The 17,898-nt window shown below is 40.0% G+C and overlaps 1 protein-coding gene across 3 annotated transcripts in view; it reads left to right on the top strand.

Moving 5' to 3' along the window:
* syde1 (synapse defective Rho GTPase homolog 1) overlaps positions 1–17,898 on the top strand; it is a 63,333-nt gene that overhangs the window by 30,300 nt on the left and 15,135 nt on the right. For 2 of the 3 annotated variants that reach the window (XR_013815328.1, XM_079801118.1), the window contains exons 4-7: positions 5,008–5,237; positions 9,592–9,718; positions 9,809–9,978; positions 17,110–17,389. Coding sequence is in view for 2 of the 3 variants with exons in the window: in XM_079801118.1 (XP_079657244.1) it covers positions 5,008–5,237; positions 9,592–9,718; positions 9,809–9,978; positions 17,110–17,389 (807 nt within the window). In the remaining variant the exon portion in view is untranslated. Of the gene's footprint in view, positions 1–5,007; positions 5,238–9,591; positions 9,719–9,808; positions 9,979–13,489; positions 16,811–17,109; positions 17,390–17,898 lie in introns of those variants that run through there. The other variant, XM_079801119.1, reaches the window with a different exon arrangement.

Genomic DNA, 17,898 nt, shown 5'->3' with positions numbered 1-17,898 from the left:
TATATAAACCACGCGGTATTAAAGAGACAGCTCACACAATGGGTCCAAGTGAAGATGTTTACATGTGTCCGCTGCAGCTCAGTATACACAACAATTGAAGATATTAGAATGTCGTAAGAGAATATATATATATATATATATATATATATATATATATATATATATATATATATATATATATATATATATATATATATATATATATATATATATATATATAATCAACATGATGATGTATTTATTTATATATTTAGCTTCATTGCAAGGCAAGTTTATTTATATACCAAATTTCATATATGGTAATTGCTTGATATAAAGTGAGAAAGAAAATACAAGCTATTAAAAAAGTAAGAACTAGAAATAAAATGATTTAAATTAGAATTGATTACCAGGAGATTAAAAAGTTAAATAAATGTGATTGGGGTGTTGTCATTTATTCTGGACGGTAAGGGCAGTGATTGCATGTATTTTGCAGTATTAAACACGTATTTATATCGATTTTATCAGGCTCCGAAAATTCCTTAAAAAGAACACAAAGAATGGCCTTCTCGGCTGCCATAGTTACAACTCTTGCGTCAACAGAACAGGGTGTTCAACGCAGCACCGTTTCCGTTTAAAAAACGTTTTGCAACGTTTTGTCGGGGCTGAACGCAGCCCTGGTGTGTGTGGTGTTGAACATGTGATCTGGTGTGTGTGGAGTTGAACATGTGATCTGGTGTGTGTGGAGTTGAACATGTGATCTGGTGTGTGTGGTGTTGAACATGTGATCTGGTGTGTGTGGAGTTGAACATGTGATCTGGTGTGTGTGGAGTTGAACATGTGATCTGGTGTGTGTGGAGTTGAACATGTGATCTGGTGTGTGTGGTGTTGAACATGTGATCTGGTGTGTGTGGAGTTGAACATGTGATCTGGTGTGTGTGGAGTTGAACATGTGATCTGGTGTGTGTGGTGTTGAACATGTGATCTGGTGTGTGTGGAGTTGAACATGTGATCTGGTGTGTGTGGAGTTGAACATGTGATCTGGTGTGTGTGGAGTTGAACATGTGATCTGGTGTGTGTGGAGTTGAACATGTGATCTGGTGTGTGTGGAGTTGAACATGTGATCTGGTGTGTGTGGTGTTGAACATGTGATCTGGTGTGTGTGGAGTTGAACATGTGATCTGGTGTGTGTGGAGTTGAACATGTGATCTGGTGTGTGTGGTGTTGAACATGTGATCTGGTGTGTGTGGAGTTGAACATGTGATCTGGTGTGTGTGGAGTTGAACATGTGATCTGGTGTGTGTGGAGTTGAACATGTGATCTGGTGTGTGTGGAGTTGAACATGTGATCTGGTGTGTGTGGAGTTGAACATGTGATCTGGTGTGTGTGGAGTTGAACATGTGATCTGGTGTGTGTGGAGTTGAACATGTGATCTGGTGTGCAAAATACATGCAATCACTGCCCTTGCCGTCCAGAATAAAAGACAACATCCCAATCCCATTTAATGAACCTTTTTCATCTCCTGGTAATCAATTCTAGCTTAAATCATTTTATTTCTAGTTCTTACTTTTTTAATAGCTTGTATTTTCTTTCTCAATTTATGTCAAGCAATTACCATATATGAAATTTGGTATATAAATAAACTTGCCTTGCAATTAAGCTAAAGATATAAATAAATGCATCATCATGTTGATTATATATATATATTAAACTCTTACGACAATCATGTCTTCTAATACCAGCGGACACATTAAACAACTTTACTTCCATTGTGTGAGCTGTCTCTTTAAAACTGCGTGGTTTATATACATTTTGCCGCTGATTGGGCTGACATTTTTGACACACCCACCAAACAAGATCAAACGCATCTCAAACCCGTTACACACCGTTTCCAGGAAACATGACGTTCAACCGGAAACCGTAGCAAAACGTTGCGCACCGGTTTGAGCTTTGAACGTGCCCCTGGTGTGTGTGGACTTGATCATGTGATCTGCTGTGTGTGGAGTTGAACATGTGATCTGGTGTGTGTGGAGCTGATCATGTGATCTGCTGTGTGTGGTGTTGAACATGTGATCTGGTGTGTGTGGAGTTGAACATGTGATCTGCTGTGTGTGTGGAGTTGAACATGTGATCTGGTGTGTGTGGAGTTGAACATGTGATCTGGTGTGTGTGGTGTTGAACATGTGATCTGGTGTGTGTGGAGTTGAACATGTGATCTGGTGTGTGTGGAGTTGAACATGTGATCTGCTGTGTGTGGAGTTGAACATGTGATCTGGTGTGTGTGGAGTTGAACATGTGATCTGGTGTGTGTGGAGTTGAACATGTGATCTGGTGTGTGTGGAGTTGAACATGTGATCTGGTGTGTGTGGAGTTGAACATGTGATCTGGTGTGTGTGGAGTTGAACATGTGATCTGGTGTGTGTGGAGTTGAACATGTGATCTGGTGTGTGTGGAGTTGAACATGTGATCTGGTGTGTGTGGTGTTGAACATGTGATCTGGTGTGTGTGGAGTTGAACGTGATCTGGTGTGTGTGGAGTTGAACATGTGATCTGGTGTGTGTGGTGTTGAACATGTGATCTGGTGTGTGTGGAGTTGAACATGTGATCTGGTGTGTGTGTGTGGAGTTGAACATGTGATCTGGTGTGTGTGGAGTCTGCCGCTGGCTCTGATGTCTCTGTGGTGTCTCGAGCTATAATTCGTCTTGTAACGGCTGATCTTTGCTCTCATGGATCTATAATTTGTTCCCAGACAAATCGTTTAGGCTGAGGGCAAAGATAAGTTTCATTACTTTTTTATTTTTAGGCTCTTTAACTTTACTTTATCATTGTAGTTGACTAGCACTGACTTTGAATGTTTGACTGCATTGTTTGCTTTATTTCATGTATAGCTTCTTATACCTTTTACTTATACTTTTGTATTATTGATTAATACATAAACTTGCATTGAACAAAAAGAGCCTGGGTTGTGTTTCATGTCATTTAATGTTATCACAGTGATAATCATATGCACACTTGTCTGAACCAGATATTAATATATGATTAATATAAAGCAGATTATGTCCTCATTGTTGTCACTACTAGAGCAAGCTCCTGATTGGATAACGCAGCGCGAATATCCGCCAAAGTTCTGGCAATTCGCGCCACCTCATTCGCGCAAATCGCGTCGCAGAATGTCTATTTGCGTCTTTGCATTGACTTAACATGTAAATCACTCGTGCGAAACGCTTCATTCGCGTCCGGTGTGAACGCACCATAAGACTTTTGTTTATCTTCAGAACACATCAAGCAAGGACAGTTGAGCTTCTCTTTGGCCCTGTTTGTTTACACCGGGTATGAGGATGCGTTTTGGTTGATCGGTAGATGAGGGAGGGATTTAATCCATAACTTTTGTCCACTTTTAACCACTTCTGTCCTGATTTCTTCAAGGTCTATGGGTGGGTAAATCCAGAGCCGTTGAAAAACAGTTACGACACTCCCATTGACTTCCATAGGAACTGAGGAATGCGGAAGTAAAGTGTGTCATGGAGCGACCAATAGTTCCAAACAACCAATAGTTCCAAACAACCAATAGTTCCAAACAACCAATAGTTCCAAACAACCAATAGTTCCAAACAACCAATAGTTCCAAACATCCAATAGTTCCAAACAACCAATAGTTCCAAACATCCAATAGTTCCAAACATCCAATAGTTCCAAACAACCAATAGTTCCAAACATCCAATAGTTCCAAACATCCAATAGTTCCAAACATCCAATAGTTCCAAACAACCAATAGTTCCAAACATCCAATAGTTCCAAACAACCAATAGTTCCAAACATCCAATAGTTCCAAACATCCAATAGTTCCAAACATCCAATAGTTCCAAACATCCAATAGTTCCAAACAACCAATAGTTCCAAACAACCAATAGTTCCAAACATCCAATAGTTCCAAACATCCAATAGTTCCAAACATCCAGTAGTTCCAATAGTTTCAAACATCCAATAGTTCCAAACAACCAATAGTTCCAATAGGTCCAATAGTTCCAATAGGTCCAATAGTTCCAAATAACCAATAGTTCCAAACAACCAATAGTTCCAATAGTTCCAAACAACCAATAGTTCCAATAGTTCCAAACAACCAATAGTTCCAAACAACCAATAGTTCCAAACAACCAATAGTTCCAATAGTTCCAAACAACCAATAGTTCCAATAGTTCCAAACAACCAATAGTTCCAATAGTTCCAAACAACCAATAGTTCCAAACAACCAATAGTTCCAATAGTTCCAAACAACCAATAGTTCCAATAGTTCCAAACAACCAATAGTTCCAAACAACCAATAGTTCCAATAGTTCCAAACAACCAATAGTTCCAAACAACCAATAGTTCCAATAGTTCCAAACAACCAATAGTTCCAATAGTTCCAAACAACCAATAGTTCCGTTAGTTCCAAACATCTGATAGTTCCAAACATCCGATAGTTCCAATAGTTCCAAACATCCGATAGTTCCAAGAGTATAACCCATAAAGCGAAGTCGTTTCTTAAGTTTGATAATTCATCTGCTATGTCATGTTTATGACAGGTTATGATGTATTGGTTTATGTCAAGTTGTCATGACAAAGACATCTCAAATAATGTCATCTTTGCATTAAAAATGACATAATTGAGCGAATGACACTTAATGACAGTTGTCGTAAACATGCATAAAAACTCCTTCATATTCGTGATGTGTCATGTCATGATTATGAAGGTGTCATGTCAGTCTTATGCACACCCCTTCAAGTAAAGTGTTACTGATAGATCTATTTCTACTGTTTCTACTTCCTGTCTCTTCATTGCCTTCACATGTAAACAATGCAAAGCCTGTTGATAACAAATATATGAGAAATGTGCCCCTTGCTCTGTGTATATACAGCCGTACCGCCCATGCCCTGCCTGGCTGTGATGCCGCTCTGAGCCTCTGATCTGTTTATCTTCCCTCTCTCTCTCTCTCTCTCTCTCTCTCTCTCTCTCTCTCTCTCTCCGTCTGTCTCTCTCTCCCGCAGCTTCTCGCAGTCAGCAGCTGTGTGTTCGTCTGGAGCCTGGTGGTTTGCTGTATGTGAAGTTGACCCTTCTGGAGCAGTTCGTGACCCCGTTCCCCCGCCCCAGTGACCTGCCTCCGCCTACGGTGTTCGGGGTGGAGCTGCGCCCCCTGGTGGAGAAGGAGGCGTCCGCACTCAGAGTGCCTCTGGTCATCCAGAAGTGTGTTTCTGAGATCGAGAGGAGAGGACTGAGGGTGAGAGTGTGTGATGTTGCTGTGTGAGTTCTTCTCTATATCAGTGTCAGTGCTCCTGAACTCCTGAAACGCCTCCACTGGAGTCTCAAACACGCCACAATATTCCTCATTATAATAATTCATGCGCAGAATAAAGGGGCGGGGCCTGGTTGAGTTAGTTAGTAGTGTGTTGAAACTGCCGGTTATGGTAATTGGCCAAACACCAATCACAACACACTGCTCCAGCCGACCAATCAGAGCACAGTGTTCTGTTCAGAAGGCGGGGCTTCATAGAGACAGGAAGTAAACTGAGTTACTGACAGACTCAGAATAGAGGAGCCGCAACACTGGAGAATATGAGGAATAATCAACACTCAAGCAGAAAAACCTGCTCTAGTAGAGCCAGACACAACATGATATGCGTAATAGTGAAAACTGAAAGATGAACACTTGTGTAGGTGTTCAGCTTCATGTTTTTATAGTATTTCATGGTTTATATGATATTATTGTAGAAATGTAGCAAATTGCTGTCGTATTCAGTTTTATAATATGAACATTGAGGAGTTTTGTCTGTGGTTGTGTCTGTGTGAGAACAGAATTAAAGGGATAGTTCACCCAAAAATGAACATGACCCCATGGATGCACTTTTATGATGGATAGATGATGGATGGATAGATGCACTTTTATGATGGATAGATGATGGATGGATGCACTTTTATGATGGACAGATGCACTTTTATGATGGACAGATGCACTTTTATGATGGACAGATGCACTTTTATGATGGATGGATGCACTTTTATGATGGATAGATGATGGATAGATGCACTTTTATGATGGATAGATGATGGATAGATGCACTTTTATGATGGATGGATGCACTTTTATGATGGATAGATGATGGATAGATGCACTTTTATGATGGATAGATGATGGATAGATGCACTTTTATGATGGATGGATGCACTTTTATGATGGATAGATGATGGATGGATGCACTTTTATGATGGATAGATGATGGATGGATGCACTTTTATGATGGATGGATGCACTTTTATAATGGACAGATGCACTTTTATGATGGATGGATGCACTTTTATGATGGATGGATGCACTTTTATGATGGATAGATGATGGATAGATGCACTTTTATGATGGATGGATGCACTTTTATGATGGATTGATGCACTTTTATGATAGATAGATAGATGCACTTTTATGATGGATAGATGATGGATAGATGCACTTTTATGATGGATAGATGCACTTTTATGATGGATAGATGCACTTTTATGATAGATAGATGCTCTTTTATGATGGATAGATGATGGATAGATGCACTTTTATGATGGATAGATGCACTTTTATGATGGATAGATGCACTTTTATGATAGATAGATGCTCTTTTATGATGGACAGATGCACTTTTATGATGGATAGATGCTCTTTTATGATGGACAGATGCACTTTTATGATGGATAGATGCTCTTTTATGATGGATGGATGATGGATAGATGCACTTTTATGATGGATAGATGCACTTTTATGATGGACAGATGCACTTTTATGATAGATAGATGCTCTTTTATGATGGATAGATGATGGATAGATGCACTTTTATGATGGATAGATGCTCTTTTATGATGGATGGATGCACTTTTATGATGGATGGATGCACTTTTATGATAGATAGATGCACTTTTATGATGGATAGATGATGGATAGATGCACTTTTATGATAGATAGATGCTCTTTTATGATGGATAGATGATGGATAGATGCACTTTTATGATAGATAGATGCACTTTTATGATGGATAGATGATGGATAGATGCACTTTTATGATGGATAGATGCACTTTTATGATGGACAGATGCACTTTTATGATGGATAGATGCTCTTTTATGATGGATGGATGCACTTTTATGATGGATGGATGCACTTTTATGATAGATAGATGCACTTTTATGATGGATGGATGCTCTTTTATGATGGATAGATGCACTTTTATGATGGATAGATGCACTTTTATGATGGATAGATGCACTTTTATGATAGATAGATAGATGCTCTTTTATGATGGATGGATGCACTTTTATGATGGATGGATGCACTTTTATGATAGATAGATGCACTTTTATGATGGATGGATGCTCTTTTATGATGGATAGATGCACTTTTATGATGGATAGATGCACTTTTATGATGGATAGATGCTCTTTTATGATAGATAGATGCTCTTTTATGATGGATAGATGTACTTTTATGATGGATAGATGCTCTTTTATGATGGATAGATGCACTTTTATGATGGATAGATGCTCTTTTATGATAGATAGATGCACTTTTATGATGGATAGATGCTCTTTTATGATGGATGGATGCACTTTTATGATGGATAGATGCACTTTTATGATGGATGGATGCTCTTTTATGATGGATAGATGCACTTTTATGATGGATAGATGCTCTTTTATGATGGATGGATGCACTTTTATGATGGATGGATGTACTTTTATGAAGGATAGATGCTCTTTTATGATGGATGGATGCTCTTTTATGATGGATAGATGCACTTTTATGATGGATAGATGCTCTTTTATGATGGATGGATGCACTTTTATGATGGATGGATGTACTTTTATGATGGATAGATGCTCTTTTATGATGGATGGATGCACTTTTATGATGGATGGATGTACTTTTATGATGGACAGATGCTCTTTTATGATGGATAGATGCACTTTTATGATGGATAGATGCTCTTTTATGATAGATAGATGCACTTTTATGATGGATGGATGCACTTTTATGATGGATGGATGCACTTTTATGATGGATGGATGCACTTTTATGATGGATTGATGCACTTTTATGATAGATAGATAGATAGATGCTCTTTTATGATGGATAGATGCACTTTTATGATGGATAGATGCACTTTTATGATGGATGGATGCACTTTTATGATGATAGATGCTCTTTTATGATAGATAGATGCACTTTTATGATAGATAGATAGATAGATGCTCTTTTATGATGGATAGATGCACTTTTATGATGGATGGATGCACTTTTATGATGGATGGATGCACTTTTATGATGGATGGATGCACTTTTATGATGGATTGATGCACTTTTATGATAGATAGATGCACTTTTATGATGGATGGATGCACTTTTATGATGATAGATGCTCTTTTATGATGGATAGATGCACTTTTATGATGGATGGATGCACTTTTATGATGATAGATGCACTTTTATGATGGATAGATGCTCTTTTATGATGGACGGATGCACTTTTATGATGGATAGATGCACTTTTATGATGGATGGATGCACTTTTATGATGATAGATGCTCTTTTATGATGGATAGATGCACTTTTATGATGGATGGATGCACTTTTATGATGATAGATGCACTTTTATGATGGATGGATGCACTTTTATGATGATAGATGCTCTTTTATGATGGATGGATGCACTTTTATGATGGATGGATGTACTTTTATGATGGATGGATGCACTTTTATGATGGATAGATGCACTTTTATGATGGATGGATGCACTTTTATGATGGATAGATGCAATTTTATGATGGATGGATGCACTTTTATGATGGATAGATGCACTTTTATGATGGATGGATGCACTTTTATGATGGATAGATGCAATTTTATGATGGATGGATGCACTTTTATGATGGATAGATACACTTTTATGATGGATAGATGCACTTTTATGATGGATAGATGCAATTTTATGATGGATGGATGCACTTTTATGATGATAGATGCACTTTTATGATGGATGGATGCACTTTTATGATGATAGATGCTCTTTTATGATGGATGGATGCACTTTTATGATGGATGGATGTACTTTTATGATGGATGGATGCACTTTTATGATGGATGGATGCACTTTTATGATGGATGGATGCACTTTTATGATGATAGATGCACTTTTATGATGGATGGATGCAAATCATGGGGTCATTTTCATTTTTGGGTGAACTATCCCTTTAATGTGTTTTGTGCCAAAGCAATTATTAATGATCCTCACTATGTGGAGAGTTTTGATCGAAGTATTGAGAGAAACATTTGAACATTTGACGGTGTGTGTTTCTGTGTGTGTGTTTCTGTGTGTGTGTGTGTGTGTGTTTCTGTGTGTGTGTGTGTGTGTGTGTGTGTGTGTGTGTGTGTTTCTGTGTGTCTGTGTGTTTCTCTGTGTGTGTGTGTGTGTGTGTGTGTGTGTGTGTGTGTGTGTGTGTGTGTGTGTGTGTGTGTGTGTGTGTGTGTGTGTGTGTGTGTGTGTGTGTGTGTGTGTGTGTGTGTGTGTGTGTGTGTGTGTGTGTGTGTGTGTGTGCAGGTGGTGGGATTGTATCGTCTCTGTGGGTCCGCGGCGGTGAAGAAGGAGTTGCGGGATGCGTTTGAGAGAGACAGTGCAGCCGTGACTCTGACCGACGAGCTCTATCCCGACGTCAACGTCATCACCGGTCAGTCCACCTGAGGACGCCATGATTCTTACTGAGACTCAAGGTGTGGGTTTTCTAGATGAAAATATGGATTTTGTTGATTTTGGTCAGGCATTCTGAAGGACTACCTGCGAGAGCTGCCGTCTCCGCTCATCACGAGGACCCTGTATGAGGTGGTGCTGGAGGCCATGATGCTCCGCCCGGCCTGTCGGAGCGACAGCGACGCTCCACGATCACAGAACACGGTGGAGCTGCTGCAGTGTCTTCCTGAGGCGGAGCGGGTACGAACACACACACACACACACACACACACACACACACACACACACACACACACACACACACACACACACACACACACACACACACACACACGATCACAGAACACGGTGGAGCTGCTGCAGTGTCTTCCTGAGGCGGAGCGGGTACGAACACACACACACACACACACACACACACACACACACACACACACACACACACACGATCACAGAACACGGTGGAGCTGCTGCAGTGTCTTCCTGAGGCGGAGCGGGTACGAACACACACACACACACACACACACACACACACACACACACACACACACACACACACACACACGATCACAGAACACGGTGGAGCTGCTGCAGTGTCTTCCTGAGGCGGAGCGGGTACGAACACACACACACACACACACACACACACACACACGATCACAGAACACGGTGGAGCTGCTGCAGTGTCTTCCTGAGGCGGAGCGGGTACGAACACACACACACACACACACACACACACGATCACAGAACACGGTGGAGCTGCTGCAGTGTCTTCCTGAGGCGGAGCGGGTACGACCACACACACACACACACACACACACACACACACACACACACACACACACACACACACACACACACACACACACACACACACACGATCACAGAACACGGTGGAGCTGCTGCAGTGTCTTCCTGAGGCGGAGCGGGTACGACCACACACACACACACACACACACACGATCACAGAACACGGTGGAGCTGCTGCAGTGTCTTCCTGAGGCGGAGCGGGTACGACCACACACACACACACACACACACACACACACACACACACACACACACACACACACACACACACACACACACACACACACACACACGATCACAGAACACGGTGGAGCTGCTGCAGTGTCTTCCTGAGGCGGAGCGGGTACGACCACACACACACACACACACACACACACGATCACAGAACACGGTGGAGCTGCTGCAGTGTCTTCCTGAGGCGGAGCGGGTACGACCACACACACACACACACACACACACACACACACACACACACACACACACACACACACACGATCACAGAACACGGTGGAGCTGCTGCAGTGTCTTCCTGAGGCGGAGCGGGTACGACCACACACACACACACACACACACACACACACACGATCACAGAACACGGTGGAGCTGCTGCAGTGTCTTCCTGAGGCGGAGCGGGTACGACCACACACACACACACACACACACACACACACACACACACGATCACAGAACACGGTGGAGCTGCTGCAGTGTCTTCCTGAGGCGGAGCGGGTACGAACACACACACACACACACACACGATCACAGAACAGGTACGACCACACACACACACACACACACACACACACGATCACAGAACACGGTGGAGCTGCTGCAGTGTCTTCCTGAGGCAGAGCGGGTACGACCACACACACACACACACACACACACACACACACACGATCACAGAACACGGTGGAGCTGCTGCAGTGTCTTCCTGAGGCGGAGCGGGTACGAACACACACACACACACACACACACACACACACACACACACACCTGCTCCAGTCAGGACATGAGCTGATGATTCATCTGATCAAAGCTGAATTTATCATCATTCCTCCAGTCTTCAGAGTCACATGACCCTTCACTGATCATTCTCATATGAGGATCTGATGATCAACATTTATGATTATTATCAATGTTGAAAATGTGCTGTTTAATATTTTTTGTGACACTTTTTTCAGGATTCACTGATGAATAAAAAGAACCGTATTTATTATTTTCTAACAATGCAAGTCTGCACTGTCACTTATTATCATTTTAAGACATCCTCACTGAATAAAAGTATTAATATTTTCCAAAAAAAGATGTTTAAAATTTGACCGGTAGTGTATAATGTTACAAAAGATTTCTATTTTGAATAAATGCTGTTCTTTAACTTTTTATACTGAACTGAATTGAATCAAATCTGAACCAAAACAAATCTGAACCGAACCAAATCAAATCTGAACTGAACCGAATCAAATCTGAACTGAACCGAATCAAATCTGAACCGAACCAAATCAAATCTGAACCGAACCAAATCAAATCTGAACTGAACCGAATCAAATCTGAACTAAACCAAATCCAATCTGAACTGAACCAAATCAAATCTGAACTGAACCGAATCAAATCTGAACCGAACCAAAAAAAATCTGAACTGAACCAAATCAAACCTAAACCGAACCAAATCTGAACTGAACCAAATCTGAACTGAACCAAATCAAATCTGAACTGAACCAAATCAAATCAAATCTGAACTGAACCAAATCAAATCTGAACTGAACCGAATCAAATCTGAACTAAACCAAATCCAATCTGAACTGAACCAAATAAAATCTGAACTCAACCAAATAAAATCTGACCCTGAACCAAATAAAATCTGACCTGAATCAAATCAAATCTGAACTGAACCAAATCTGAACTGAACCAAATCTGAACTGAACCAAATCAAATCTGAACTGAACCAAATCAAATCTGAACTGAACCAAATCAAATCTGAACTGAATCAAATCTGAACTCAACCAAATCAAATCTGACCTGAACCAAATCTGAACTAAACCAAATCAAATCTGAACCAAATCAAATCTGAACTGAACCAAATCCAATCTGAACCAAATCAAATCTGACCTGAACCAAATCAAATCTGACCTGAACCAAATCTGAACTAAACCAAATCAAATCTGAACTGAACCAAATCAAATCTGAACTGAACCAAATCAAATCTGAACTGAACCAAATCAAATCTTAACTAAACCAAATCAAATCTGAACTGAATCAAATCTGAACTCAACCAAATCAAATCTGAACTGAACCAAATCAAATCTGAACTGAATAAAATCTGAACTCAACCAAATCAAATCTGAACCAAATCAAATCTGAAGTGAACCAAATCAAATCTGAACTGAACCAAATCTGAACTGAACCAAATCAAATCTGAACTAAACCAAATCAAATCTGAACTAAACCAAATCAAATCTGAACTGAATCAAATCTGAACTGAACCAAATCAAATCTGAACTGAACCAAAAAAATCTGAATTGAACCAAATCAAATCTGAACTGAACCAAATCTTAACTAAACCAAATCAAATCTTAACTGAATCAAACCTGAACTCAACCAAATAAAATCTGACCTGAACCAAATCAAATCTGAACAGAATCAAATCTGAACTGAACCAAATCAAATCTGAACCAAATCAAATCTGACCTGAACCAAATCAAATCTGAACTGAATCTGAACTGAATCAGTCTTCAGTGTGGGCAACTCTTCATTAGTTTAGTCATTGGTGATGTTGTTTGTCACTGTATCTTCTCCTCCGCTCGACTGTGTTTCTGCCAGACGTGAGTCTGAGCTTCTTCCTGAGGGAGAGAGGATGTGAGTTTATGTAAGAGCACTGAAGTGTGTGTGTGTGTGTGTGTGTGTGTGTGTGTGTGTGTGTGGTTTGTTTGTCCCATGTGAGCAGCAGAACATGAGCCCGAGGGTTTCCAGCATCGTCCAAAACAAACTAATTGGGAATGAGAACGTCCCGCCCCTCCTGCTCTCAGACCTTTACACTCCTTCTTTTCTCATCTCTCGTTCTTCTTTTAGAAAAGCACGGGTCACTTTTAGGAGCGGGCATAATATTAGCATGTTCAAGCTTCCTGAAGGCTGGATTGGGATGATTAGCTTTCTCAAAGGGGCTTCATGTACGAGGTTTCATGCATTAATGGCTTTCTTATTGCCACCTTCCCCGACTTCCTGTTGACTTTAAAGCCTGTAGATGTTTATGTGAGTGACCCGGGAATCACACGGGTGTGACGTTTACGCTCTGAGAGCCGAAAGAGCCGCTCCGTAATGACAATGATTCACGCAAACCAAACACATTCACTGAGATGGCTTGAAAAAGCTAGTTAATGCTAATCCATGCTAACAACATGCTAATTCATGTTAACATGTTAATTCATTTGAGCAAAATGCTAATTCATTTTTGCAACATGCTAATTCATGTTAGCAAAATGATAATTCACGCTAGCAAAATGTTAGTTCCTGTTAACAATATGCTAATTCATGCTAGTGTAACCCCCCTGGGGTTCGTTAGCATGAGAGCCGGACGCTCTAACAAGGAGGCTAAAGACTGCAACCTCTAACGTCAGTCGCAACATGCTAGTTAATGCCAACAACATGTTAATTCACTTTAGCAAAATGTTACATTATGTTAATTCATGCTAACATGTTAATTCACGCTACCGACATGCTAATTCACATTGACAACATGCAAATTCACGCTACCGACATGTTAATTCATGTTAGCAAAATGCAAGTTCATGCTAACAACACATTAAGACATGTTTAATCATGTTAACAATGTGTTAGTCTGTTAATTCATGCTAGTCAAATGGTAATCATGCTAGCAACATGTCAATTCATATTAACATGTAAAAACATGCTAGCAATAAACTAAATTGTATTAGCAACATGTTAACTTGTGTTAACTCAACAGTGTTAAAACATGTTAACGAACATGTTAAAAAGGATAAAACATAATAGCAACATGTTAAAACATGCTAATGATGTTAAAACATGCTAGCAATATATGCTAAATCATACTAGCAAACATGTTAATTTATGCTAGCAATGTGTTAAAACATGCTAATTCATGGTAACATGCTATTCATGCTTGCAACATGTTAAAATGGTAACACTTTACAATAAGGTTAATTTGTTAACAACATTAGTTCAAATGAACTAATCATGAACTGCACTAATAAAGCATTTATTTATCTTTGTTCATTTCAACATTTACTAATGCATTATTAAAATCTTGTTAACATTAGTTAATGCACTGAGAACTAACATGAACAAACCATGAACAGCTGGATTTATATTAACTAATGCAGAGGTGTTGTTCATGGTTAGTTATTAACGCATTAACTAATGTTAACTAATACAACCTTATTGTAAAGTGTTACCGTTAAAATGTTAGCAACACGTTAAATCATACTAATAACATGTTAAAACATGTTAGCAACATGTTAATTAATGTAAGTAATGTGTTAAAACATGTAACTGTAGTGATAAAACATGCTAACGACATTCTAATTCATGGAAACATGTTATTCATGCTTGCAACATGTTAAAAAAACATGCTAGCAACATACTAAATCATGTTAATAACATGTTAAACAATGCTAGCAGTTTGATAAATCATGTCAGCAACATGCTAATTCGTGTGATAAAAAAACACGTTAGCAAAATGCTAATTAATGCTATTAAATCTCGCTAACAGTGTGTTACATGTTATTAATTCATGTTAGCAATGTCTTTCTTTTTTCCCACTTCACTAATTGAAAGCTTATAACATTAAATACAGCTTTGTCAAGCCAACACATCGACACACGTTATTCTAAAGGAAAATGCTCATAATGGAATCACGTTTAAAGGGATAGTTCACCCAAAAATGAACATTAGCCCATGATTTACTCCCTCAAGTCATCTGAGGTGTGTGTGACATTCTTCTCAGACGAACACAATCTGAGTTATATTACAATAGTCCAGGCTAATCCAAGCTTTATAATGGCAGTAATAGTTGCTCTGTTTTTGAAGTCTATAAAAAGTGCATCTGTGCGTCATATAACTGCTCCACGCGGCTCTGGGGTGTTAATAAAGACCTTCTGAAGCGAATCAATGCGTTTGTGTAAGAAAAATATCCATATTTAAAACTTTATCAAGTAAACTTTCGGCCGATCACCTTCCGTGTTCAATTTATGGAGAAAGTGTTGAAAGTTCCTCTAACGCTCGTCCGCTCGTCACAAACACATCTTGAGTTTCACTTTCACGATCAACACTTTTCCACAGAAGGCGGAGGCTGGAGCTTTACTTGATACATGTTTAAATATGGGTATCTTTCTTACACAAACGCATCGATTTGCTTCAGAAGGCCTTTATTACAGTTTTTCTCTGTCGCTTTGGTTAATTTCTCGAATCATCCTCGACATTTGCAAAATAGTAAGTGCATTTCTCAAAACAATTCGTACAAATAGCAAAACCCCATGAATGACCTGCAGAAGCCAGTCTCTTGCTCAAAATCCTCAGTTCATCTCTCAGAAGTAAATATCTGAGTCAATGAGCATGTCAGTGCCATCAGTCAGTGTGTGTGAATAACACAGTCAGATCGCTCAGTCATGTTGTCAATATAACTGTACTCTAGAGGGATGTTCTGATTTAAATATGGCTAAAGTTTTGATGACAATTATTGTAAGTTGTAGGTTACACCTCAGTGTGTGTGTGTGAGTTTGATTGCAAGAGACTGGACAAGATTCACATTTACGCTTTTACTGTTTGTACTGTAATTTGTTGATCATGTCATTGTGATACAGAAAGGAAAAGACAGCACTGCATAGCACAGAGAGAAAAAAACCCCCAGAAAAACTAAAGTAGAAATGTGAACGTCTGACGGAAATGTATAGAAACGCTTGACATATTATGACAACTTGTTCAACCATTTTGCATGTAAAGACTTCTGCTATGAACTAATGCCTAAATGTTGTGGGGTGAGACTATTCAACAGAGACACATTATAATACATCCAGATCATGACATAAGCAGCTGATAATGTAGGAAAAGCAGAGAATTGGACATAATCATGTGCATGGATGCACACAAGCATTTGCAACTTGTTCAAAGAAATGAGAATCTGCTTTTTTGATGTGCACAAGTGACACAATGATGTGAAGATTGAACAGGTCGCTTTGAGAATTACAATTCTGATCTGAGAAATGTACCAAAGCGACTGAGAAAAACTGTAACACCCCAGAGCCGCTGGAGCAGTTATATGACGCACAGATGCACTTTTTATGGACTTCAAAAACAGAGCAACTATTACTGCCATTATAAAGCTTGGATTAGCCTGGACTATTGTAATATAACTCAGATTATATTCGTCTGAGAGAAGAATGTCACACACACCTCGGATGACTTGAGGGAGAGTAAATCATGGGCTAATTTAAATTTTTGGGTGAACTATCGCTTTAAACGTGTCTTTTGGCCACTCCAGGACTTCCTGTGTGACGTGTGTGTGTGTGTGTGTGTGTGTGTGTCCTGAAGGCCACTCTGTCCTTCCTGCTGGATCATCTGAGTCTGGTGGCCTCTTACAGCGACAGCAACCGCATGACGTGCCAGAATCTGGCGGTGTGCTTCGGGCCGGTGCTGCTGACGCCCACTCAGGAGTCGTGGCAGGCGGGGCTTATGGCCCCCGGATCAGGGGCCCTGATGGGGTCTGGGGCCCGAGGGGGGCGGAGCTTCGCCCACAGCGAGGAGATCGCCAGCGCGGTGGACTTCAAGCGGCACATCGAGGCTCTGCACTACCTCCTGCAGCTCTGGCCTGGTGAGTGGACCACATTTCCTCTGGTTCTGATCATCATGTGTTTAATCTGATCATCATCGCTGCGTCTCGCTAGCAGTTTGAGCTCTGAGCCTCGTGTTACGACCCTTGACCTTTGACCTCATGACGCAGCACATCTGTAACACGCAGGAGCTTCAGTAACCCGTGACAGCTGTGGGGGTTTAGATGGACATCAGGCTAAACGTGTGCCACATGTGTAGAGTACAAACACACGCCTCGCTCAGAAGAACACACTTCATGTTTTCAGTCTTATTTAACAACATCGACAGTCATTGAACATTGAATTGACTCTATTCAACTGAATTTAAACATTGAACTGAATCAATATTGAACTGAATTGACTCAGCATTGAACTTAATCAACTTTAAACGGAATTGACTCAACATTGAACTGAATTGACTCAACATTGAACTGAATTGACTCAAATTAACTGAATTGAATCAACATTGAACTGAATTGACTCAAATTAACTGAATTGAATCAACATTGAA

The sequence above is a fragment of the Gobio gobio genome, assembly GCF_949357685.1.
Source record: "Gobio gobio genome assembly, chromosome: 20".
Classification (NCBI taxonomy): domain Eukaryota; kingdom Metazoa; phylum Chordata; class Actinopteri; order Cypriniformes; family Gobionidae; genus Gobio; species Gobio gobio.
The sequence above is the reverse complement of the archived record's forward strand: the minus strand, read 5'-3'. Positions and strand labels throughout refer to the sequence as shown.